This window comes from Lepisma saccharinum, chromosome 1 (assembly GCF_977018435.1).
Source record: "Lepisma saccharinum chromosome 1, izLepSacc3.1, whole genome shotgun sequence".
Classification (NCBI taxonomy): Eukaryota; Metazoa; Arthropoda; class Insecta; order Zygentoma; family Lepismatidae; genus Lepisma; species Lepisma saccharinum.
The window spans coordinates 157,701,154-157,727,670 of NC_139229.1; the positions used below are offsets into that span (position 1 = coordinate 157,701,154).

Consider the following 26,517-nt stretch of genomic DNA (forward strand, 5'->3'; position numbering starts at 1 on the left):
GGGAGAGAGAAACATTCTCATAATCTTGCATGTTCTTTTACAGTGTCTGCTGCAGTGGACAAAGTCAACAAGATGCTGGCAGGCAACTCGTATGAAGACACATTAGAAGCATTGAAGAATCCCTTATTGAAGCTTGACACTGAAGAATTTGCAGCTCCTCTGTATCATGAAGAAATGAAGAATGATTTGCATGATTTAGGGGTAAGTTATCATGTGCAAACTGTTAATGCAGTGGAAACTTTATTCTTAAGTTTTTCAGGCAACCCAGGTAGAAAAACTTAAATTGTGGGAAAATGTAAAATCTGGTTGCACTATTGGGACCATGAGATCTGGTTGTATGATGCAAGAAATTGAATATTGGTGTTCCACTTTATTTTAACCATTGATGGCACACTGATATTCACTGAATTCAAAGACTGAAAGGAAGGTAAAAATTACTGATGTTTTAACTTCCATACCTAATGCATATCTTCGCTATAGTTTTAGCTTGTTTTTGTGGATGATTACATTAGTTCTTTTTTTTTTTTCATTCCATACTCTTGTAATTTACAGTTGTTACAAGCATTTAAACAAGTTTTTTAGTGTACATAAGGTTATAACTAGGCTTCGGATAGTTATGCACTAAAAAACCTTTATATACGCATGCAAATATGCCCTTAAAATGCTCGAAATATGCTCTTTAAATGATCAAAATATGCATTTAAAATTTTATAAACTGACATGAAACTCAGAAAATTTAGCCATAACTTGTAACTATTTATTAACTTTTGGCTTACCTTATTGAGAATTGACTATATTTTGCGTATGTTTTTTGTATATGTATCTTTATCATAAGTCCACTAACTGTTTCTGACTTCACTGGACGTCACAATTAGCAGAAGGTGGAATTTCACCAGCTGTCTCTCATTCTACTCAGCACTTAACCTTTTCCCAGCTGACACTGAGGTTTCGCAATATTTACAAAACAAGACTGTGCCGTCGGTAAAAAAATCTTTAAATTATTTTACATATGCACTGAGCAAAGTACAGATCGCTCACTTTTCCTTTGGCATCTTCGGATTGAAGTCTCTCACAGCCACCATAAAACTAACGATTTCTCCACTCGAAAACAACCGGTCAACAAAGATTAAAATTACACGCATTAGCATTGCACTGCATTAGCACCTGTTCTAGCAGCGGCATTTCCAGAGAGATGCGACTCCTCTACGAACAAAGATAACAAACCGGTCTTGACTACGAAGAACACCTGACAAATGAATCATGTTTCTGAATTGCTCCAAAGGAAAGGAAACTACAAATTTTCAGACAAACAGCAGAATATGCATTTGTAAGATAAAATCGGTAAAATATGCGATATATCCAGAAGACACTGAAAATATGCATTTGCATATGCTATATGCAAAAGGCATAACTATCCAAAGCCTAGTTATAACTATAACATTGATCTACAAATAAATGTCTGACAGGGAGCATGTGTTCTCCCAAGACATTACACAAGAAAATGTGTGTAAATGCTTGTAGAAAGATTCTACAATGCAAGCAATACGTACATACAGGAAGAATTGTGCAAGTTGTAGTGGAGTGTTGTTAAGGGCATGCGGAACAGTTTCCGCAAGGCTCTTTCCTCCGAGTCAGTGTGCCAACTTAGCCCTTTTGGGGCCATATCTTGCTCATTTGTGCACGCATTTGGCTGTGAACATGGGTGCCCACCCCCATGTGCCACTATGATGCTATCGCTGGCTCCGGTCCACATAGACCAACTTTTGCCATGAGTATACATTTTGCAGGTGACGTGATATTGTTATATTGGCTGCAACAATATTGAAATAAATGCACACATGGTGCATAACTGTAACTCCAACCCTTCCCATATTATAAAAAGGCCTCAGTGGTATCATTTTGAACAGATATCAAGATGTTCATGCAGATTCCCCCACCCTCCTCAGTATGGTTTCTTGAACACTGAATCAATTTAAATAAATTCTGAATATTTATAAATGTTATACATAAATATTCCATGGGAATAATAACATACTGGCACATCAAAATTTATAAGTTGACTAACTTCTCTGGCATTTCTCAGCAACATGTTTTCCATTCCTGATTGATTTTTCTTTTATACTGGTGAATCTGCAGCTGAAAAAGTTATTAATATTAGGCAAATACTATCTTTAAATATAAAAAAATTACATTACTTTCTTTTGGTGCTTTCCGATGTTTTGATCTGCCTGTGGGGGGGTGTTTTATCACATAAGCTTTTACACACACAATCTCAAAGTTGCTCCACCCCCCTTCTTTCCTCCAAGGTATTTTATTTAATTTAATTTTACAGAATAGTAATTGGATTCCACTAAGGGCCATGTAACATTTTTCATGCCCTGCGACATACCCAAAATCTGGAAATCAGTTGGCATCAGGTTATGTAATCAGCTCATCCCCTGATTTACAATGCTTATTTACTGATGGGTATTCTCCAAAATCTCAATATTTGACTTGAATTGTAAATGTAATATAATTCCATTTCGTCAGATAAATAGCAAATGTGGTGAAACTTTTTTGTGCATATTCCATCTTTTATTTTTCTGTTCACATAATCAACCTCTGTGTTTTGTATTGCAGGGTAAACTGACACACACCGATATCAATGCAAGTGTGAAAGTACTAAACAAGATAGCCACAGTGACAAAGGCTGTTGTCACCAAGAACCCTAAAAGGACTATGGAAGCCCTTATTGGGATAACTGAAGTTGGCGTAAGTTAATTTTTGCATCATTTCATAATGCAAGTGTGCAAAATGTTGTAAACATACCTTTTCCCCCTGTTACTTCTTTCTTAACAGCCTGTTAATTTTGGAGAACTATTGCCTGCATTGTAGTCATATCAGATACTTTTTATTTATTCATTTATTGCTATACAGTTTGATGCTTTTCAATTCAGAAATAAGTTTAAATTTGGCACAGGCTACTGTTTTTTTGCCGTGCGCTGAAAATCCTTCTTTATTCCTAAGTTATAACAAAATAAATTCACAATGTACCCATCTGCGATATCAGAAATTTACTTTCACGTCTCTATTTTCCTATTTCTGGATACCTTTATGTCCCAATTGGATTCTAGTTTCTTGAAGCAAGGAATTTTGAAGAATTTTCAGTGTCTTTTTACCTAGCAACCCAGTCCCTCTGCCTTCTCAAGTTGGTGCTTTCACTTTGCTCACGGAGTTCTATGCCAGTGACACAAGAAGTGATTGCCAAGAAGATCTGAATACGTACTGAGTCAAAATTATGGTACAGAAAAATTGCACGTTATGAGAAGGTAGACCAACCAAAAACTGCTGTAGATGGATTAGTCACTTGCAATCCAAACATCATGCCAAATATACAAGTATTTACATTGCTAGAAATATTAGCTGTACTACCCGTGTCCACATGCACAAACAAACGATCTTTCTCAACATTGTGCCGATTAAAAACATATGTGCGCAATTCTACAGGGAATACACGATTAAATGGATTGGCACTCCTGAACATACATAAGAAGCACACTCCAACTGCAGAAGAATGAATGTGTTGAATGAACTATAGAAAAAAAGTTGTTGTTTGGACATTGTGCTGTGATTTCCAATATGTAGTGACAAATATATATATATTTTTTGATTTATTTACTGGTTTAAACTTACTTTTGAATGCAAAAATAGACTCGGTGAAATTGACCTACATGTGCATATATAGTGAGTGTAAATTCTACATTGTGCCTCTTCATCATCCTGGTGGATGAGTTCCATACTTTGATTATTTAAATTTGTTTTAATATATTATTTATTTTATTTTAAAACATAAACTAAATGTAACGTTTCAACCTTCTAGCAAGGTCTTCTTCAGACTCTGTACCATGTACATATGAAACAAGGTACAAAACAGGAGGATATATATACACAAAAATTACTCCCCTCCAGACACAAGACTATTAGAAAGTTGTTTTCCTGGAACATTCCAGCAGGTGGCCTTCCCTTGTCAACTGTACTTTCACCTGACAGGCGATTTAGCTAAACATTTCCTTTCATCTGGAAAGTGGTTTGACTCTTTATCTTGCACTCTTTTTCCTTTCTTTCTTCATTCTTCTTCCTTCTTCTCTCCTCTTTCTCTCTTGTCCTTTCCACTCTTTCCTCAAATTTAATACTCAATTCTCCCACCAAAATTTTCATTCCAATTTTAGACTTACTGTTCACATTGAAGAGTGGATATCGCCCACTCCAAAAAAGTTAATTCTCAGTTCCCACACCATAAATTCCACAACAGTCTAATAGGTAATAGTAATACACAAGTATTGGATATTTCCCCCAAATTTAATGCTCAGTCCTCGCTAACTAAAATTCTCGTCATATTCTAGTCTTAACACTAATATAAAAATGTATGATATTGCCACCCCCACCCCCAACATTTAATTCTCAATCGCCCACCAGAATTAATTCAAGTGCCAATTCAAGATCTATTATTATGTAAGTTGAATATTGCACCCCTCCCCCTAGATAATATATATTACCCTTTACGATTCTCTTGGCAGTCAACAAATTGTTGTTATTTATAGAACACATTCTTTAATTTCCAATGCTGTACTGTTCACTCAGTGAAATTTCCATCACAAAACATCCCCCCTCTCCACCAAAAAAGTGGGGGTGGATGCAACCTGCCATCACAAACCTGCCTATGGGTAACCCTTCCCCTATATACTTCCTTTTTTTCATCTAATGGAATAAATATGGTGCACATAAGGTGTAAACGTTTTGAAAAATGTATGAATGTTGAATTTTATATTATTTTAAGGGGAAATAATCCCCCTCCCCAAAAAATTTCCATGGCCCAGTCTGCACCTTAATCTTGCCCTGTGGGCACCCTTGGTTGAAATAGAGAAGAAAATATCTGTTTGTACCTTTGAAATTTTGGAAAGTTTGCCTTGAAAACCAGGAATTATACTTGAATTTATAATGGTCATTGAGTGGCCACCCTGATGCGGTAGACGCGGTGTAAATATTACAAATGTGGTGTTTTGTATTTTCACGTTGCAAATTGAATTGTTTTTCCAACTAATTTCGAAGGGCTACTACCTTCATTAAGAGGGAGTTATGACATCTGAGACGGAGATAGTAGTGCGTCACTGCTTTTTTTGTTTCTGGGCAGAGATAGTTCCAACTTCTCCAATCTAGTAGTGCTGGTGGAAATTCCTCTGTTAAATTGTGTAATCCAAGCATATTCTTTTTTTTTTTTTTTTTGTCTTTTCAGAGTTTGGAGGAAGCACATGCTGAAAAGTACTTCAGCACTCTTAATGAGTTGTATAAAAAGAAACAGAGAAACAATTGTTCCTGTCTACTCCTAACATATATGGACATACTGGATTGTATCGAGTCCGTTAATTTGAAGTACCAGGATGAACTAAAGAGTAAGTTTGATACGAATAATTTATATTTCTCATATCTAGGACTGGGCCGATGCATATTTGATGGAGGCTAGATTACACATAACATGGATAGGTTAAGCGGGTTAGGATTGGTGCTGTTAGCATAGATATCCCATATTATGCTATAGGTTTACCCAGTTGAACAATAGATGGCTCTGGGTGTATGAGTAGCATTTACATAATTTTGTTTACATTGTTCTTAATATTCAGTGTAGAAGTTTTTCTAATATATGTATCTTTCTACAGAATTTTTAGTAAAACTGGGAAAATGAATATGTACACAATATCCAGGATGTCACATGTGCTTTGACTGCAGATAATTTTACCATGAGAAACAGTACATTATTTTACTGTGAATTTTACTCTCGCATTCAAGTTATATTAACACACATATCAATATAATTGCATTTTCTTGATATACTACTGAATAACTACGATTTTTTTTAGAAACAAATATATTGTTTGGGTCATTCCACATCAGATCGACCAGGTCCTCCAGGCCATAGTTTTTGATTTGGATGAAATTTGGCACGAAGGTTCGATCATGTCTGAAAAACTTGTATTCCAAATATTAGGTTCCTTCGAGGAATAGTTGTATAGTTATAGCCTTCAGAAGAAGGTGGTGCGCAGCAGAAAATGACCCAAATATGAGAAATGAACCTCAGAGCTAACTTCAGGACTCAATAACTTCGGAACTATTGATCACAGCCTAGTGATGTTTATACACCAAACAAACCTCGAACCAAGAAACATGCATATTGCATCAAAATATCCTCAGCTTGTTTACGTTAGCAAATAAAGTACCCCAAAATATGCCTTAAAAACCTTACATATCAAATAATGTATATTTTGTGTGCCTGCTGTTACAACTGTAATCCACCCAGGGAGGTGGCATTAGTTTTTCTAGTAACCCTGATGTGGGCTCAGTATGCACACATTATGCTGCCGCCATATATTTCACCCAATCCATATTATATGTGGCTGAATATGCAAGAAATTGAAAAATCACCGGAAAATTGCGGATTTTTGAAATGATGTGGCACAAAAAAGACAAGTGATATTCAAGCCAAGTTTCATACACTATATAATCAGACCTTCCTGTAATGTGTGTCAAAATTTCATCTTGTTTCAAGGTGCTAGTGCACTGTAAAGGTAAACCCTTAAACGCTGAGCGCATTTTCAGCAGGAAGTTTGAAATTCCGTAAGATTTGAAATAAAGATTTATATCATCGTAAATACGAATGTTAGTTACAAACTATAGCTCGTTTGTTTCAGTACAGACCATGCTGCATGCCTATTGTGGAAAAACCTCAATTCTCACTCACCAAATAGAAGAAGACTAAAATTAAAAAATCTTATTTTTTTTACAAAATTTTAATTTCGTCGGGCCCCACGAAGGCAATGCCAGGACATGAGGGTACAAGACAGAATCTACGTATTGCCCGATATGTATTTCATTCTCGTAGCAAGAATTGTGCACTTACTGATGATACTTTCTTAGAAAGATATTTTCTAATGGAAAAGCCTTGCTTCCTTTAAAGGCAAATTCCAAAATTGGTATCTCAGAGACTATCAATCCTAGAGTGATTTTTCAATTTCTTGCATATTCAGCCACATATAATATGGATTGGGTGATATATATGGCGGCAGCATAGCGTGTGCATACTGAGCACACATCAGGGTTACTAGAGAAACTAATGCCACCTTCCTGGGTGGACAGTGACGTACGGTGACGTTGACACTTGGGGTAGCAATCAGTGGCGTGCTCAAGGGTTGTTTGTGTGGGTCATACCCTCCCTTCCCTTTAGGGCCCAGTATTCCTAAAGAAAAGAATGTCAATAACAGGAGAAGATTGCAAAATGATGAATGAGTACTAAAAAAAAGTACACTTAACCCCTACCCCCATTCGAAAATAAAGAAAACTATTTGATTTGGCTACTAAGCCAGAGATCCTGGGTTCGAATCTCAGCTTGGCCATAGGTATTCTTTGTGTGTGTTCCTTCATCAATTTTATCGTATCATCTTAGCGATTAGCCAAAAGTGACAGAAAAGCAAAGTAAAATAAACCAAATCAAGCAATCAATCAATGATTTGATTTGATTTTTGTTACTTAGCATCGCTTTTTTGACACATTTGGTTAATTTTGAAGATGATACAATAAAATTAATGAAGGGACACACACACAAAACACCCATGCCCAGGTCGGGGTTCGAACTCGGAACTCATGGTGCTGTAGCACGCTGTGATAACCACTCCCCTACGGCTGGTTGATTTGGTGTTTTAAGTCCACTTTATGCACAGAAACGAAACGGGTAACAAAACACACTTTTTTGTAGTTTCTTCAATAATATTGTCTTTTTGAGTTCTGAGATACATTTTTATTCCAAATTATTTCATTATTCACTGCAGAGTACAACACATAGGAACAAGAATGCACGCTCATCACGGGTTCGAATCCTGGCCTGGATTGTTCATATGAGGTCCCTTCATCATATCATCACTCATCCTCATTTTCGCGATAACCAAATGTGGCAGAAAAGCGAAGTAAAATAAACCAAACCAACAACAATATGAACGCACATTCTCTTGCCTACATAAATACATCCGTATTTATGACTGTTAGAGGCCAAGAGATTAGTATATTTAAATAAAACACAACTTTAACGAGAGAGAGAGCCTGAGCATTGATCTATCTCTATTTAGACTAGCTACGCCTCAGTGCATGTCACTGTGGGTGGATATTTGTAATTTAATCATTATAGCTATATTTCATATTTGAAAAAATATATAGAAAGCTTAACATTATTGTCTGCTCATAACACGTTCCCATTTCATAAATAATAAAACTACATCCCATATTATACATACATATTGTACAACGTGTAAAAGTTTGTGTAAATAGAAAGGACATAAGTACTGCAGAAAATTTTACCCTCAGTTCTTTAGAGGATTTACAAAGGAATCCTATAGGAGATAGACTGGGGGACCTGAAAGCACGGGCTTTCAACCATTGCAGCAGAGGGCAAGGAGACAAGGGAGGTAGTCAGAAATCTTCAGTTTTCCTTCGGGCAGCCGTTCCTACCTGTAACTGGTGAGGTGGAGCAAGAGCGAGCTAGGCCAGCTTTGCCTGCAGATCGCACCAAGGGACGAGAAGCACGTGGGAAAAAGTGTTTATTTAACAAGACAATAAATATTGTGATTTGAAAATAATTAGAGATGTGAGATTGATCTATCTCTGCTAAACTAGCTACTCCTCAGTGTACGTCACTGTGAGTGGATTACAGTTGTAACAGCAGGCACACAAAATATGCATTATTTGACATGTAAGGCTTTTTAAGGCATATTTTGGGGTATTTTATTTGCAAACTTAAACAAGCTGAGGATATTTTGATGCAATATGCATGTTTCTTGGTTTGAGGTTTGTTTGATGTGTAAACATCACTAGGCTGTGATCAATAGTCCCAAAGTTATTGAGTCCTGAAGTTAGCTCTGAGGCTCATTTCTCAAATTTGGGTCACATTTTCTGCTGCGCATCACCTTCTTCCAAGCACGGGCAGGCACTCTATAGAACTATTCCTCAAAGGAACCTAATATTTGGAATACAAGCCTTCCAGACATGATTGAACCTTCATGCCAAATTTCATCCAAATCAAAAACTATGACCTGGAAGCATTTCTGAAATTGGTAGATTTCGCATGGAATGACCCGTTTTCTATTATCGTGATGATTCCAGTTTTTTATTATTTTTTTTTTTATTTTTTTTTTATGAATTTAAACCAACATTTGTATTATTTCAAAGTTTACGTCATTTTGTGTGTTGTTTCAAAATGGCTCTCTGTACTTTGAGTGTGTAACTGTTTTCTTTTATTACAGTTCTTTCTGCTGTAACTCAAATGAACGAAGCAGTCCAAAGTAAAGATAAAATAAGCCTCTCAGAAGTGATTGATAATCCTATTTTGAAGTTGCCAAGGCTGCTACCAAAAGATTCCAGTTTATGCCTTAAATTGCTTCTGGTATGTATTAATGTTTGCCTTGTGTCATGTTTTGGAATTTGCATTCAGACCTATGTTCTCTGTGACTCATCTTACTCAAATTAACAAAATGATTGACTTTCACTTGATAATAATTTCTTCATTATTGCATGAAGAGGATCCATCATCAGAATCAATTTACCGTATTTACTCATGTATAATGCACACTTTTTATCCAAAATATTTGCCCCAAAAACTATGCTCTGTAGTATGCACGGAATAATTCGGACAGCCAACATTAAGACCACGCATGTTTTCGCTATGTCACTGCATATAACACGTATATGTCAACAGGTGCAAATACAAATTACCAGGTTGGATTCTTTAGTAATAATAATTCTAAAAAAACACTAAAAAAGTGAAATGGCCATTTCCCATGATTTTTCACACCATGCCATTCTAGCAGAATTTGTGCATGCACTTCCCATCACATGGGTTGTGTATCAGTGGTATTTGTAGGAGGAGAGAAATAATAGAAACAACTTCCTGAGCACTGCAAATCCATAACAAAATTTTCATCGCGCTTCTAGTACAGAATAAACAAAGTAGTTACAGAAGTGAAAGCTTTAGGATGCTAAACACAGTGGAGGGAGAAGTGGTGTGGGTTGGTGACTCATTGAATAGGTATAATGTAATTTGCTCTTGATCAGCATAGCAACAGCTCTACGACCTACAACTAAGAAAGCCATTTCTTGAACCTGAATTGTACTGTGCATTATATATACACTTTTCTCTTCATAAACTTTTGTCTTTTCGTTTAATATCTAAGAAACTAAAAGTTAAAATATACAAAACAGTAATTTTGCCTATATTATTATATGGATGCGAAACTTGGTCCCTTACATTGAAAGAGGAACATAAATTGAGAGTAATTGAAAATAAGATCCTTAGGAAAATATTTGGCCCTAAAAGGGATGAGGAGACAAGTGAGTGGAGAAGGTTACATAATTTGTATTCATGTCCAGATATTATTACAATGATTAAATCATGAAGACTTAGGTGGGCAGGCCATGGGGCATGAATGGGAGAGGAAAGAAGAGTTTACAGGATTCTTGTTGGGAAACCTGATGGTAAGAGACCTGTAGAAAGGCCAACACAAAGATGGAGGGATAACGTTGAGATGGACCTAAAGGAAATCTGTAGGGATGGAAAAGAGTATATAGATCTTGCTCAGGATAGGAACGGATGGAAGGCCTGTATTGCTGCAGCCTTGAACCTTTGGGTTTAAGAAGGCTAGTTTGTTGCTTTTCCCCATCAAAAACCTGGGTGCGTGCTATACACATGTAAATGTGGTAAGTTAAATTATAAGAAACATGAATAAGGAATTTTTATCATGAATGTTTAATAGTAGGGAATTGTTATCACTCGTATCAATATTTTGTGTACAGCACACAGAGCATTAAGATCGTAATGTGCAATTTTTTTTGCAGCATGAACAGATGGTTCTTCATGGGATGACTGGTGGAAAGAAGCAACTTTCACTGGAGAAGATCAAGGAGTGCATTGAAATTACCAACACAGAAGCAGCACTTGTTCAGAAAGGTGGTGTAATATCTGTTTTTTAGATCGATTTGTTTTCATAAAGTAAAACTATCATTTTATTTTCTTTCTTTTAAATGTTTTCCTTTTATTTTATTGTCCTTAAAAAAATACCTTAAAATAACATGATTTAAATAAACATATCAATAATGCTGTGGACATTGTCAATGTTGTTATATTCTTCTTAATATGTTGATGCTATTGAATGAAATATGAAGAGGAATAATCTTTACCACAGTACCTAATTAGATGTTAGATTTAAAATATATTGAATTGAAGTGTCAATCTATTCTTGCAGTGTGTAAGACTTTGAATCAAGTTAACATTGCTTTGAGGGGAAAGGATAAAGAACTCACTACCGATCTGCTCAAGTTAACTGAATTAAGGGTTTCAAATGTAATGCCAGAACTCAAGAACTTGTACGCAGAAGAACTCATCCACGCAAAGAAACAAAAGGTAAGGATTAAGGTAAATTAACTACAGTGGAGTCCTGATTTTACATTTTTCTGCATTATACATTTAATTTTCACTGTGCCAATGCAACAAAATGTCAGAATTATTTCCCCATTTTACAATTTCCCACATTTTTCATTCCTGAGCCTTAGTACCCTTCAAAATGTATAATAGAGGTTCCTGTAAGTGCTTTTTGATTATAAGAACCAGCGAGATGTTCCCAGTTTTGGAAACACCATTATTAGATGTAGTATTGCAAGGTTGTGGTTAAATCTTCATTTGGCATAATGCTAATTCAAACAATGATTTAATGAAATTCTTGTGAATGCTGCTTCTCTTAGAATGAAGAAGTCTCATTTGCTCAGACTGTCTGTTAAAATCTAGATTGTGAACATACAGGGTGTGAACAACAACATATTTCTATGGGATGTTCAGCAATTTTACAAATTGAGTACTGATTATTCATCCCCATGCGTAGAACAAAATGTAATTTCCGATATGGAATTCAAGCATTCTTTCAGGTTCATGTGTTATTACAGCTAGTATTGCCTCATTATATATTGATAGTGCAATGTCTTTACTGAGCAAAATGGTGAAAATTGCAAAGTATGTTTCTTCTTCTTCCAGAACACATATCCTTGCCCTTGGATAACATTCCGAACAAAAAATGGCTTTGTGGCTTATGTGAATGTGGAAACTGTTGATTACTCATGGGAACAGCCATTAGGATTCCAGACATGTTCACAGTATCTTTCTCTGGAGGAAATTGAGGTAATGATTCACACAGTTACACATTAAAAATTCTTACATTGATTGTGGTTTCATTATTATTTTCCTATAGTTTACGGTTATTACAAGCATAAGAAAACAGTTTTTCGTTGTAACGTTTCAGGAGAACACATGCATGTTCAAAGGATTATGTAGGACAAACAGCAAGGAAAATGGCAATAAGATGATACGAACACGATTTAGACATAAATCTAAACCCAAGAACAGGTTTGTCAGCTCACATCATCAAAGAGAAGCATTTGATTAAAAAGAGAAGGGTTTTAAAAAGATTGATGGGAAACATAGAGTTGAATGTCTGGGAAGCTTCGTTCATTGCAGAAGAACACTAAAATAAATTAAATAATGAAAATGGTAACATAGATCCAGTATGGAGTTTCCTTTTTCACAAATGGAGTAAGCCACCATCTTTAAAATTTAATGTAACAGAAAACATCAAGAGACTTTGTGAAAACAATTATGAATTTGAATTACCTGATGATATTTGGGATTCATAATTTTATATAAAAAATAATGTGATTAAAAAAGATATCTGACTTAAAAATAAAACAGACTGCTTCTTTTCACAGTTAAGTTGCTATATTACAACAATGTAACATTGACAACATCCATTATATAACGGATTCTTTTTGTTTAAAAAATTGCTAACCATTTTTATAACTGTATCTTTAGTCAAAATGAAAATAAATGTCTGATGAAGGGAGCGTGTGTTCTGAAACGTCACAACAAAAAACTGTTTTCTTATGCTTGTAATAACCGTAAACTATAGGAAAATAATAATTCTACAATTCAAGCAATGCGTACATACAAGAAAAACGATTGTGGTTTCAGTGAACAACATTTAAAAGTTGAACAGTAGTACTTCTGTATGGCTGATTAGAATTTTGGAAATAAATTATGCATGCAGGCAACAGTTAGTGATGAAACACCTGACACAAACTCAACTTTAAATAGTTTTCTTTAAGCCAGCTTCTTGGTGGGAGAGATTTGAAATAATTATGTTTCCATAGTTTATATTTTATTTTTCACCTTGAATAGGAAGTGCAGTTAAACACTTAAAATGTAGTTATTAACATTAATTTGATTTGATTACCAGGACCTTAAAGCCTGGTCCATATGTAGTTTTGTAGTCAGTCTTACATGATCATACCAGATGGATCAAACAAAACATTACTTGTGGACGGCAAGTTTGAATTCTTGCATGAACTGAACGAGGTTTGACGACTGCTGGAAGGACGGATGAGCTGGAGTTTTGTTTTCAAGCAAAACTTAAGACAAGTCATTGCATGGAGTGTACATGTGCCTAATCAGTCAAATTTGCTTAATTTTGGGCCGTCTCTCTTTACTTGGGTGAGTAATGTCGTGTTTTTTTTTTTAATTTCTGGGGTTGCCAGCGTTAAAAATTTACAGTAGGTGTCCATATCCGTGCGTAACTAATTATTGCCAATCCTCATGTTCCTACCGTAATTCATGGAACAAATTCACGTGTGAGAAGTTACCCCTCACACTCCATGAGCGATGTGCATTTTTTTTTCTATCTCGCCACACACACTTAAATTATTTTTATAAATAGTGCTTCATACATAGTGTTTCTGGAATGATTGAAGAAAAGACTGAGAGGAAGCATGAATGGTGTGTCTGCATGTTTTGTGTCAGTCTTATCTGTCAAACTTAGCTTATCATGCTAGACTGACGACAAAACATCACATCACAAGTAGACCAGGCTTAAGAGGGAATTTTTCTTTCAAGTTCCTGCATAAATCAGCTGTGGGATCCACCCAGCCTCTAATTAACCCCTTCCCTACAGCAACGTTGAAGGGAAGTAGGAACAAAAAAAAATCATCTGTATATAGATGCAACCACAAATTCGTGTCATCGTAAATAATGCAAAAAATAACTTAAAAGTCTTGCCGCAAAATGATGCTAAGGAAAACAATCTACAGGGTTGCTCAATAAGTCACTTAACACCCTCAGTACAAGGCCACTGCGGCATGGAATTTGAAATTGGCGATGGCCAAGGGGGAACCACATTGACGCCAGCCACACGGTCGGCGGCCATCTTGATGTCCGCCATCTTGAATTCAACTTCAGAATTTTAAATGGGAAGGGGGTCGTGTGAGATATCAAAATGGGCTAGAATTTCACGAGAAATGCAATGGTGAAGGTTTTTTCGACGTATCTTTAACCAGTAAAAAGTTATGACTGAATTATTGTACCAATTTGCTCCTTTTCGAGGTGTTGGAAAAATGCCTTAAAATTTGTTTAGCGCTTCGGTAAAGCATTGAGATCAAAGTGACGTCTACGGAGAGACGTTCGCATGCCATTGCACATTATTTTAATCGGATACATCCATGAAGAGCTGTGCATTATGAATGGTTGTCGCGAACAATTTACACTGTGACGCTTCCATTGAATTAAAAGTCCTTCACAGTGACAAGGCTAATGTTTATGTTCATAAGGACATTCATAAACAGAATATGCGACCCTTGTCATCTGATAATTAACTTTGGACAAAAACTGGTTCATAACGTTCCCATAAGTGTTCTGGTGTTCCTCCATATTGAAAAAACTCTGTAAAAAGTACCTTCTTCCATAAGCAAGGATGAAAAAAACTGTTTATTTAACAAATGCAAGTAGACCTAAGCATTTAAAGTTCCGTTGATGAAAAATTGACTAACCAATCGTGTTCCACACAGCATGCCACACCATTAACTTACCAACACTAACCATTCAGCTTTGATCTGTCGAAAATGGGTTAACAGATAAAAATCATCGAATATTCTGTTTGTGAACGTCCTTATGAACATAAACATTAGCCTTGTCACTGTGAAGGACTTTTAATTCAATGGAAGCGTCACACTGTAAATTGTTCGCGACAACCATTCATAATGCACAGCTCTTCATGGATGTATCCGATTAAAATAATGTGCAATGGCATGGAAACGTCTCTCCATAGACGTCACTTTGATCTAGATGCATTACCGAAGCGCTAAACAAATTTTAAGACATCAAGATGGCCGCCGACCATGTGGGTGGCGTCAATGTGGTTCCCTCTTGGCCTAATAATGATTGGTCATCACCATTTCCATGTTGCGCGCTGCAGAGGCCTTGTACTGGGGGTGTTAAGTGACTTATTGAGCCACCCTGTATATATAGACTAGGGATGGCCAAACGGATCTGGATCCAAAAGTTACGGATCCGGATCCACGGATCCGGGTCTGAAAGTTTCGGATCTGGATCCGGATTCCAGGGTTCCGGATCCGAGAGTTTCGTATCTCAATCCCATTATAATATTACCACACCTTAAAAGGTATGATCTTCGATTACAAAGAAATTTTTCGTTAGTCCTACAAGAATTTTTTTCAAGTTGTTCCTAAAATACTTTGCTACGCATCGGCTAACACACTAGTGCACAAATGTCCGAGGTGATTTTGTAAATGCCATTGAAACGAATATGTATTCATTCGAATGTATTGGAAATGAAAACACACATAAATGTGAGACATTCCATTCCAGGATGAAACCTTTAACACATATAACAAGATAGAAATTTTATACAAAAATTATACAATTGTTCTACAGTTACAATTTTACAAATTAAAATAAAAAATTATAATATATATGCAGTGTTAAATAATTACAAAGTGTAAGACTAACAAGGGAGGTTATCTAAGTGTCCCCCTCCGATTTCCATGAAACTTGGCAGTATAGTGGGGCCCAAAGGAAGAATTAGGTGGTTTTTTTTGTTTCAGCTAAAAAACTGTTTTAGGGGGCAAAACTCCCTCAAATGTCAAGATGAGGACAAATTGAAGTGAGGATCGGACCCCTGTGTCCCCCTCCGATTTCCATGATACTTGTGTGTATAAACGGGCCCAAATGAAGAAATACGTGTTTTTTTTGTTTCGGCTAAAAAACTGTTTTAGGAGGCAACCCCCCTCAAATGTCAATATGAGGACAAATTTAAGTGGGCATTTGATTTATGTGTCCCCCTCCGATTTCCATGAAACTTGGCAGGTGTATAGTGGGGCCCAAAGGAAGAAATACATGTTTTTTTTGTTTCAGCTAAAAAAAAACGGTTTTACTGGGCGAAACCCACTGAATTGTCAAGATGAGGACAAATTGAAGTGGGGATCTGACCCCTCTGTCCCCCTCAGATTTCCATGAAACTTGGCAGGTGTGTGTATAAACAGGCCCAAATGAAGAAATACGTGTTTTTTTTTTTGTTTCGGCAAAAAAATTGTTCTATTTGGCAACCTCCTCTCAAATGTCAAGATGAGGACAAATTGAAGTGGGGATCTGACCCCTGTGTTCCCCTCCGATTTCCATGAAACGTGGCAGGTTTATAGAGGGGCCCGAAGGAAGAATTACGTGTTTTTTTGTTTCGGCTAAAAGACTGTTTTAGGGGGCAAAACCCGCCTCAAATGTCAAGATGAGGACAAATTGACGTGGGAATCATCTGACCCCTGTGTCCCCCTCCGATTCCCATGAAATTTGACAGGTGTATAGAGAGGCCCTATGCCCCCTGTTTCTTCCTATGCCATATTTACGTGGTTTCGGGTCAGATCCTCACTTCAATTTCTCCTCATCTTGACATTTGAGGGGGGCCTCTATACACCTGCCAAGTTTCATGGAAATCGGAGGGGGAGACTTAGACCTCCCTAGTAAGTATATTAATTAATTACAAATCGCGCACACACACTATATATATGTGTGTATGTATATTATATATATATATATATATATATATATATATATATATATATATATATACGTATGTATATTAGCAGGTAACAATATGTTATAAGCACATTCTTACTTTCCAAAGAAGCGCATGTTGGATGGCAAAACGGATCCGGATCTGAAAATTCCGGATCCGAAAAAATTTAGGATCCGGGTCCTAAGGATCCGGAACCAACCGGATCCGGATCTGGCCATCCCTAATATAGACTCTTCTGCAAATAACAATCCATATTAGGTAGGGTCAAAGGTAAGGTACCTCCTGCATGCAGTACCATGCCTTAAAGGCATGTTTAGGGGGGGTAGGGCCCCACACCCCCACCCCCACTACATATTCTCGATCTCAGCCATTTTGGAGGTGATGTGACCAGCACCATGCTCTGGCTGCCTTTACCCTCCAGTGTTGCCCCCAAGTACACATTGATTTGAGAGTGGGTGAGTCCCAGAGTCGCTTTATGCAGGGACTAGGCTGGTAAAATTCCGACCTCATAACACCCACCCCACGAATCAAACCCGGGTCTCCTGCATGGCAGTCAGACATCTTACCAACTAGACCGCCACAATTCTAATTCCATATATTGCAAAAAAATATTTTTCAGGGACTGACAAAGCATCAACAATGGATTTTTTGATGGCCAGTATCCCACATAGACTAATAATAGCACGAAAAACTGGTGTCTATTAAAATGACTTGCCACATTGCAAGAACTGTTAATTTTGAAATACCGTCTATATATAGATGCTCTGCAAAAAAGGCCCAATTTTAGTGTGTCTATATCTATCTATCTATATATATATATATAATGGATAAAAGCAAGGAGGGCCAAAAGGGCTAAGTAAAAATCAAATAAGGTAAAAGGAAACACTCACCGGACAGTAGGAAAATTCAAAATTTTCGCTAATTTATAGCATCATCGGTGTGAGAAGAAACAGAAGACGGAACCGGAAGTTGGGGTCCTGCAGAGTTGCCAGGTCCCCATTGAGGAAGAAGCGGTGCGTAGAACGAAAAAAACACTGTTTCGTCACCAGGCTCGTCGTAAACTGTGAGTGTGTAGGATGAGTTGGGCGGGAGGGTGGGTGAGGGTTGGGCATTACTGGGTGGCCTTGTTCAGGCCAGGTGGAGTGGTTGCACTCATGGCCGATATATAGGCCCTCTCCCATCTTTTGCGAACAGAGGTGTTGGCTGGTTGGGGTAGGAGGTGGATGATCGCTACCCGGAAGCAGTTGTTGAAACTGATGTTGTGGTGGTTGGTGTGGACGGCGACAGTGAATTCAAGGTTGTGGGTGGAGGAGCGGTGGTTATTGATGCGGAGGTTGAGGGCCGTTGATGTTTCCCCCAGGTAAAAATCACCACAGATGTTGCAGGTGAGGATGTAGATAAGGTTTGAGGCATGGCAGGTCCCTTTGGGATGGAGGGTAAATTTGCCAGTGGCCGTGTGCACCTGGAGGGTGTGAGAAGTGATGAGGATGGGACAGGTCTTGCACCTGGGTCGGTTGCATTTATGGGCAGGGGGGTGTTGGATGTGTGGTGAAGGAGTGTTGTGGACCAGGATGTTTTGGAGGTTAGGGGGGCGTTTGAAAACCACCCTGGGTTTGTCGGGAAATATGTTTTTGGTTTCGGGATCACTGTGGAGGATTGGGAGAAGAGAGTGCAGTGTGTGCCTGATTTTGTTGAGGTGGGGATGATATTGGGTGATGAGTGCAGGTGGGTTGGTGGCAGCAGGTTTCTTGGTGGTAGTGGTATGTGAGGCAGCTCGTGATATTTGCTTGGTGACCAGGATGGAGGGATATCCACGGTTAACCAGGGCCTGGTGTAGGCGGAGGTTATAATTCTGGCGGGAGGTGGGTGAAGTGTTCAGGCGCTGTCCCCTGAGGGCCAGAGAGAATGGAATTGCTTTTTTGGTGTGGAACGGGTGGGAGCTGGAGAAGTGTAGGTATTGCATGTGGTTGGTGGGTTTTATGTGGATGGAGGTAGTCAGGTGTCCTCCCTCGATGTGCACGTCCACATCCAGGAAGGTGATCTGGTTGGGGGAGTGTGTCCAGGTGAATTTTAGGGAACGGAAGTGGTTAAGTTGGTCCAGGAAGGCTGACAAGGATGGTTCTCCATGTGTCCAGAGCATGAAGATGTCGTCGATGAAGCGGAGCCAGAGGAGGGGTTGGAGGGGTTGGGTAGTTAAAAACTCTTGTTCAAGTTGGCCCATGAAGATGTTTGCATAGGATGGGGCCATTCTGGTACCCATGGCTGTACCTCGTATCTGTAGGAAATTTTGGTTTTCGAAGGTGAAGTTGTTACAAGTGAGGACAAGGTGGGCTAGGTGGGTCAGGAAGTTGGTGCTGGGGTTGTGAGGTTTGGGTCTGCTATTGAGATAGAATTCTATGGAGCGGAGGCCATGGAAGTGAGGTATGTTGGTGTAGAGGGAAGTGACATCAATGGTGGCAAGGATGGTATTTGGGGGCAATGGCGGGAGGGTGCTGATTTTCTGGAGGAAGTGGTTGGTGTCACGGAGGTAGGAGGGCAGAGCTTTCACAAGAGGCTGGAGATGGGAGTCAACAAAGGCTGAGATTCGTTCTGTAGGTGAGTTATAGCTGGACACAATGGGTCTGCCAGGGTTGCCAGGTTTGTGGATTTTGGGCAATAGATAGAAGGTGGGGGTGCGGGGATTGTCGGGTATTAACATGGCGGTGGTACGAGCTGTTAGGCCTTCAGGTGGGCCGCGGGTGTGGATGAAGTCCCGGATTTTGGTGAGGTGTTCGGCGGATAGGTCAACTGTGGTGGGTTTGTAGGTGGAGGGGTCAGCCAGCTGGCGGTTGGCTTCCGCCAGGTAGTCTTGGGAGTTCAAGACCACCGTGGTGGACCCCTTGTCAGCTGGGAGGATTTTGATGTTGTGGTTGTTGCGGAGGTCTCTGAGAGCTTTCTGTTGGGGGGGATTGAGGTTAGGTTGGTTGTGAAAGTTATTTAAGAATGAGCTGTCAGAGGTGGTGGAAATGACGGCAGTGATGTATCTTTCCAAGGGGTGGTTGGTGGGCAGGGGGGGTGGATCTTGGGAGGAGGGGGGGCTAAATTGAAGGAGGCTCGGGTGGGTTTCACTGGTAGTAGTTTGGAGTGAGGGATTTTTGGCCCAGAAATGTTGCCATTCGTTCATCGATGACATCTTCATGCTCTGGACACATGGAGAACCATCCTTGTCAGCCTTCCTGGACCAACTTAACCACTTCCGTTCCCTAAAATTCACCTGGACACACTCCCCCAACCAGATCACCTTCCTGGATGTGGACGTGCACATCGAGGGAGGACACCTGACTACCTCCATCCACATAAAACCCACCAACCACATGCAATACCTACACTTCTCCAGCTCCCACCCGTTCCACACCAAAAAAGCAATTCCATTCTCTCTGGCCCTCAGGGGACAGCGCCTGAACACTTCACCCACCTCCCGCCAGAATTATAACCTCCGCCTACACCAGGCCCTGGTTAACCGTGGATATCCCTCCATCCTGGTCACCAAGCAAATATCACGAGCTGCCTCACATACCACTACCACCAAGAAACCTGCTGCCACCAACCCACCTGCACTCATCACCCAATATCATCCCCACCTCAACAAAATCAGGCACACACTGCACTCTCTTCTCCCAATCCTCCACAGTGATCCCGAAACCAAAAACATATTTCCCGACAAACCCAGGGTGGTTTTCAAACGCCCCCCTAACCTCCAAAACATCCTGGTCCACAACACTCCTTCACCACACATCCAACACCCCCCTGCCCATAAATGCAACCGACCCAGGTGCAAGACCTGTCCCATCCTCATCACTTCTCACACCCTCCAGGTGCACACGGCCACTGGCAAATTTACCCTCCATCCCAAAGGGACCTGCCATGCCTCAAACCTTATCTACATCCTCACCTGCAACATCTGTGGTGATTTTTACCTGGGGGAAACATCAACGGCCCTCAACCTCCACATCAATAACCACCGCTCCTCCACCCACAACCTTGAATTCACTGTCGCCGTCCACACCAACCACCACAACATCAGTTTCAACGACTGCTTCCGGGTAGCGATCATCCACCTCCTACCCCAACCAGCCAACACCTCTGTTCGCAAAAGATGGGAGAGGGCCTATATATCGGCCATGAGTGCAACCACTCCACCTGGCCTGAACAAGGCCACCCAGTAATGCCCAACCCTCACCCACCCTCCCGCCCTCCCTCCCAACTCATCCTACACACTCACAGTTTACGACGAGCCTGGTGACGAAACAGTGTTTTTTTCGTTCTACGCACCGCTTCTTCTTCAATGGGGACCTGGCAACTCTGCAGGACCCCAACTTCCGGTTCCGTCTTCTGTTTCTTCACACACCGATGATGCTATAAATTAGCGAAAATTTTGAATTTTCCTACTGTCCGGTGAGTGTTTCCTTTTACCTTATTTGATTTATATATATATATATATATATATATATATATAGATATAGCTCCACCGCCGTTAATGGGTAACTGTGTGGTAAAGCACGATGCAGATCACATCGTCTCCAGAATGTGTGAGCTTACATAGTGATATTTCCTTTCTGGAAGTTAACTTTTGTTAAAAATGCATATCTGATTTGTTCTCTTTCTCCATTTAGGGTGTGATTGCAAGTGTCAATCAAAAGTATAAGGATCAACACATTAAGAATAAGAACTCCATCAAAAGTATTATTCAGCTTCAGGCATATTGTAGAGGATATATTCAAAGAAAGAAAGTTTCTGAAATGCTAGCTGCAAATCAACTGAGGACTGTTAAAAATCAGGTAAACTTGCATTTTGTAATTGCTCCGTATGTAGCCTAACTGCACTTGCTTTTCTTACCTATTTCATCATTACATAAATGCATTCCACGCCACTTCAGCCAAATTTTAATTTTCTCATTATTTATTTGATTTAGTCAAATGTAATCTTACCTTATTCAAAAGATCACCTTCATCATTTTTTATATCATGATGCACACTAAGCATAAACGAGTTTATTGTGTCACATTGCAATAAGATGTTTTAATTTTGCACTCTTGTATTTATTGCTTCATTTATATATATTTGCAGGAACAAAAAATTGTGAAAATTCAGGCATGCTGGAGAGGCTACTGGGATAGAAAGCTTTTCACATGCCTGATGTATAATCCAAACCCACCTTTGCAAGTGGTCAGGCACTTCGTACACTTGTTGGATTTCAACATTGAGGATTATGAAAAAGAACTGAAACTTGAGGTTAGATTTTAATGTATTATGCACTAAGCTAGAAGTTTCCCTTGATGTTGGAAACAAACACTTACCATTGCTAATTGAGCAGTTAAACAGTTTCATTTCAGTATCTATATGGCAAAACCTGAAACTCTTAAGTGATATGAGCAACGAAGCAAAAAAATCACAGATTTTAATAAAATAAGTTTATACTAGGGATGTTCAATATATAAGTTTCCCTGTGCTATAAAATATTGTATAAAGTAATGCCATTAAAAAGAAGCACATGGTTGACAAGCGCCATTCTTCGTCTACAAGGAACAACAGTCGATTCGTTATCAGATGTGAAGGCGCATGCGCTCAAGGGCGAAAAGTAAATGCTTGTTCAGAAAACGTGGGCTCGCGTCATAAGGATTTCAGAAGCATGGATGCTAAGGGCGTTCTGCTTATGGACTTTTTGGAACGAGGAAGAACAATTAATGCTGACCGTTATTGTCAAACATTGGATAAACTGAAAAACGCAATTCGACATAAGCGACCAGGTCTCCTGTCAGCTGGTGTCATTCTTCTTGACGATAACGCTCGCCCCCACTCAGCAGTGCAAACACAACACAAAATTGAAGAATTTGGGTGGGAAAGGCTGCCCCACCCTCCATACAGCCTAGATTTAGCGCAGAGTGATTTCCATCTTTTTCCAGTGTTACAGTCTGAATTGCAAGGTTACCGTTTTGAAACAGATGAAGAATTGAAGCGGAATGTGAGAATGGTGCTCAATAGCCAGAGCCCTGATTTTCTTGCAAGGAGTATGGACAAATTGGTGCAATGGTGGGACAAATGCCTGAATCTCTATGGGGATTATGTGGAGAAGTGAGGACACATGTGTGTATAGTTTTCTAATTTATCTTAAAAATATTTTTTTTTACAGCATACGGAAACTTATATATTGAACAACCCACGTATATATAATATAGTCCTCCTCCGTGGCCATTCAGTCCAAGGCATTGTGCTTTGGACTCCGACTCCGGGACAGCATGGGTTCGAGTCTGCCTGGGTTCAGTCTCTCGGTTCTTGGCCTGTGTATAGGGCCGGTGGCAACCCACCATCGTGAGGAAATTGGGGATCTACATGTGAGTAGCGTAACCCAGTCTCGGAAATCACCTATAACGGCTGGTGGTTCAACATGCTGACCCCACGTCGCCCCATCAATCAATGCACTTATGCATTCTGTGCTGCAATTTGTTTACAGTCATCTGGTTGAATGATTTGTGCTGAGTCACCACTCAATGATCGCCTTAATGACCTCATCGTCCGTGTGGAAGTGACTTCCTCGAAGTGAATTCTTCATAGCAGGGCAGGGAACAGACGGGGCCAGGTCGGGGAATAAAGTGGATGGGGAAGTGCAGTGAAGTCACAGTTGACCAAAGCAGCTTGTGCAATTGCGGCAAGGTGAAGAGGTGCATTATCCTGATGCAGGATGACTCCACTGTCTTCTCTGACACTTCATTCATTTTCAACCTGACAAAAACAAGAAAACATGTGAATTTCATAAAAGTTCGCACAGAGTGCCTAAAATTCAAACCTCACATCCTCCAAAATTTTAACTACCTACCATCACTCCTTCCATGTGTGGCTCAAAACTTTTCACCCTCACCACGTATTTGCAAGCATGTCCAATAAGATGCAAACATTAATTCTTTTCTGGTGAATTTTGCAGACTTTGAAAGGGGAAGTTGTGCAATCGATAAAACACAATCAGCAACTTGCCCAACAGCTGGATGACATGGATGTGAAGATAGGTCTCCTTGTTCAGAACAGGATTACACTTCAGGTAATGATGTTCTTAGTACAGTATTTGACCTTTGGGGACACAATAGCATATAACTTGCTGCTGGGGTGGAAAGCTTGATTATAAATTAGACTACTTTTTTTTTTAATTCTGTCTAGTGTACCAAATGTGCCTTAATGATGAGAAATAAATAAAATTTTGTTCCCTCTTTAAAGTAACTGATTATGGCTATTTATGAAAGTTTCTATAAGTAACTATTAATTAATTTTTTCACAGTTAAAACAAATACAAAAATTAACTCAATTTCCTGAACTTGAAACAATATGTTCAAAAATCGCAGGATAGCAGAAAAGGAATCTGCTGGTATCAATTTATTATTAGTACTCACCAGTATCGGTGCAAATGTAAAGACTAATTGTAAAATCTGACTTACATTGTTGCCAGAAAACTAAAAGAAAGAGCACAAAACAAATTAGGCTCATCATTAGGGAGGGAAACATGCAAGTTGGGAAAGTTTCATTCCTTCATATCTCAACCTTCATATTTTTCTACCTGAAGCTGACCCTAAAAAAGGGTTGAAAGCTTGGAGCTAAGTTTTTAATTTGTTTCGTTTTGTGCCCCTTTTTTTATTTAAAAATATTTTCTAAAAATTAATTACTGATAGTAACTGGCACTTGAGTATGATTATAACACCATTAAGCCTTGTTTCCATGATATGAAAAACTCAATATGCTGACCAAGGCAGTAATTTATTTTATTATAAAACATAAACTAAACGTAACGTTTCAACCTTCTAGCAAGGTCTTCTTCAGACTCTGCACCAAGTACAAATGTAACAAAACAGGATGATATATACACACAAACATTACTCCCCTCCAGACTATTAGAAAGTTGTTCTGGAACATTCTAGCAGGTGGCTTTCCCTTGTCAACTGTACTTTGAACTAAGAGGCTAAACATATTTTCTTTTATCTAGAATGTGGTTGGACTCTTTATCTCACGTTCTTTTTCCTTTATTCTTCTTCCTTCTTCTTCTCCCTTCTTCTCCTCTTTCTCTCTTGTCCTTTCCACTCTTTCTAACACCTTCTTCCATTCTTTGTTTATCTTCAGTCCCCCATTCCAGTTCATTGTGTCTTCTTCACCTTTCTTCTCTATTTCCTTGGCCTCCTTCCATTTTCTCACTAGTATTCTCTTCTCCCTTCCTATCTGCTTAGCCTCATCCCACTCTATGTCATGTCCTGTTTCTCTCGTGTGTTTAAATATCGCATTTCTCTCTCTCTCTTAAGTCGTACATCATCCCTATGTTGTTTCAACCTGTCTTTCAGTCTCTTTTTCGTTTCTCCTATGTACACACACTGACATTCTTTACATTTCACTTCGTAGATAATCCCCTCGTCTTCTCTGTTTTCCTTTTTCTTGTTTGCATTCTTTGCTATTCTTAAGATGCTTCTCCCTCCCTTCCTGTAAGTTTTAATGCCCGCTTTCCTAAGCACTTTGCATATCTTTTCTGTGGTCTTCCCCATGCTCGTGTGAATATCTTGCAGGGTCTGTAAAATGCTGACTTTAATTAATATAACCAATATTGTGTGGTAGAAAGTTGATGTGGTATTATTGCAATGCAATACTTTTATATTACAGGGTGTCCACTAGCCTGGAAAAGTCCAGGAAATCAACATATTGTTTTTTGTACTTATCGGAATTTTAGAATCCAAATAAGATCCACTTTTTCTTTAGACCAGCTTTTTGGTTGTAGATATTCTATATCAAAATGTTTTACACCGTATATAGGGTGTTTCACTCAATCACAGCTCCTGATTTTTGCTTATAAAAATCAAACTATAGGTCATAATGTAATGAAATTTGCTACGGACATACCTTGGTGCATGAGAAGCATGGTGATGTTACAGCAAATATTGGAAGTGATCACCATCAATACATGCCTTCTCACATCTCTCCATGTTACAGAAGGTAGCCACCAACTCATCAGGAGTCACAGTGTCAATTTCCTGCCGAATGCTGTCCTGCAGTTCCATGGCTTGTTGCGATAGATCTTTCCTTTTTCCAGTTTGTGTAAACTATAAACACACGCTGTGCAACAAGAATTCAGACTGAAAGCACACATCTGTACGATTGGCATTTAACGGCAGAATCGCCCAGAATCACGCACATGCCCACGCAAGGACTAGACACTGTGGTGACATCTCCAATGGCGTCACCATGCTTCTCATACACCAAGGTATGTTCGTAGAAAATGTCATTTCATTTTGGCTAATAGTTTGATTTTTATAAGCGAATCTCATGGGCCAAGAGGAAATGAAACATCTTGTATTTGTTCATTTATTTGGAGCAAAGTTGAATAAACATATTTGCTTCAATAACAGGTGGAGTTTAGCACATAAAACTTTGTTATTGATATGTTAAAGCACCACAGAATGGTCTGGAGTGGTGTTCCTTTCTTTTTAGATTGCCTGGGAAAGTTTGAGAAGTCAGGGAATTAAAATTAATCATGTTTGCAC

The 26,517-nt window shown here is 39.0% G+C and overlaps 1 protein-coding gene across 1 annotated transcript in view; it reads left to right on the forward strand.

Moving 5' to 3' along the window:
- LOC146002961 (ras GTPase-activating-like protein IQGAP1) overlaps positions 1-26,517 on the forward strand; it is a 100,388-nt gene that overhangs the window by 22,706 nt on the left and 51,165 nt on the right. The window contains exons 10-19 of the mRNA XM_083141121.1: positions 44-201; positions 2,620-2,751; positions 5,273-5,429; positions 9,321-9,460; positions 10,909-11,020; positions 11,316-11,473; positions 12,098-12,241; positions 21,626-21,790; positions 22,079-22,243; positions 23,931-24,044. Of these exons, the coding sequence (XP_082997247.1) occupies positions 44-201; positions 2,620-2,751; positions 5,273-5,429; positions 9,321-9,460; positions 10,909-11,020; positions 11,316-11,473; positions 12,098-12,241; positions 21,626-21,790; positions 22,079-22,243; positions 23,931-24,044 (1,445 nt within the window). The remainder of the gene's footprint in view (positions 1-43; positions 202-2,619; positions 2,752-5,272; positions 5,430-9,320; positions 9,461-10,908; positions 11,021-11,315; positions 11,474-12,097; positions 12,242-21,625; positions 21,791-22,078; positions 22,244-23,930; positions 24,045-26,517) is intronic.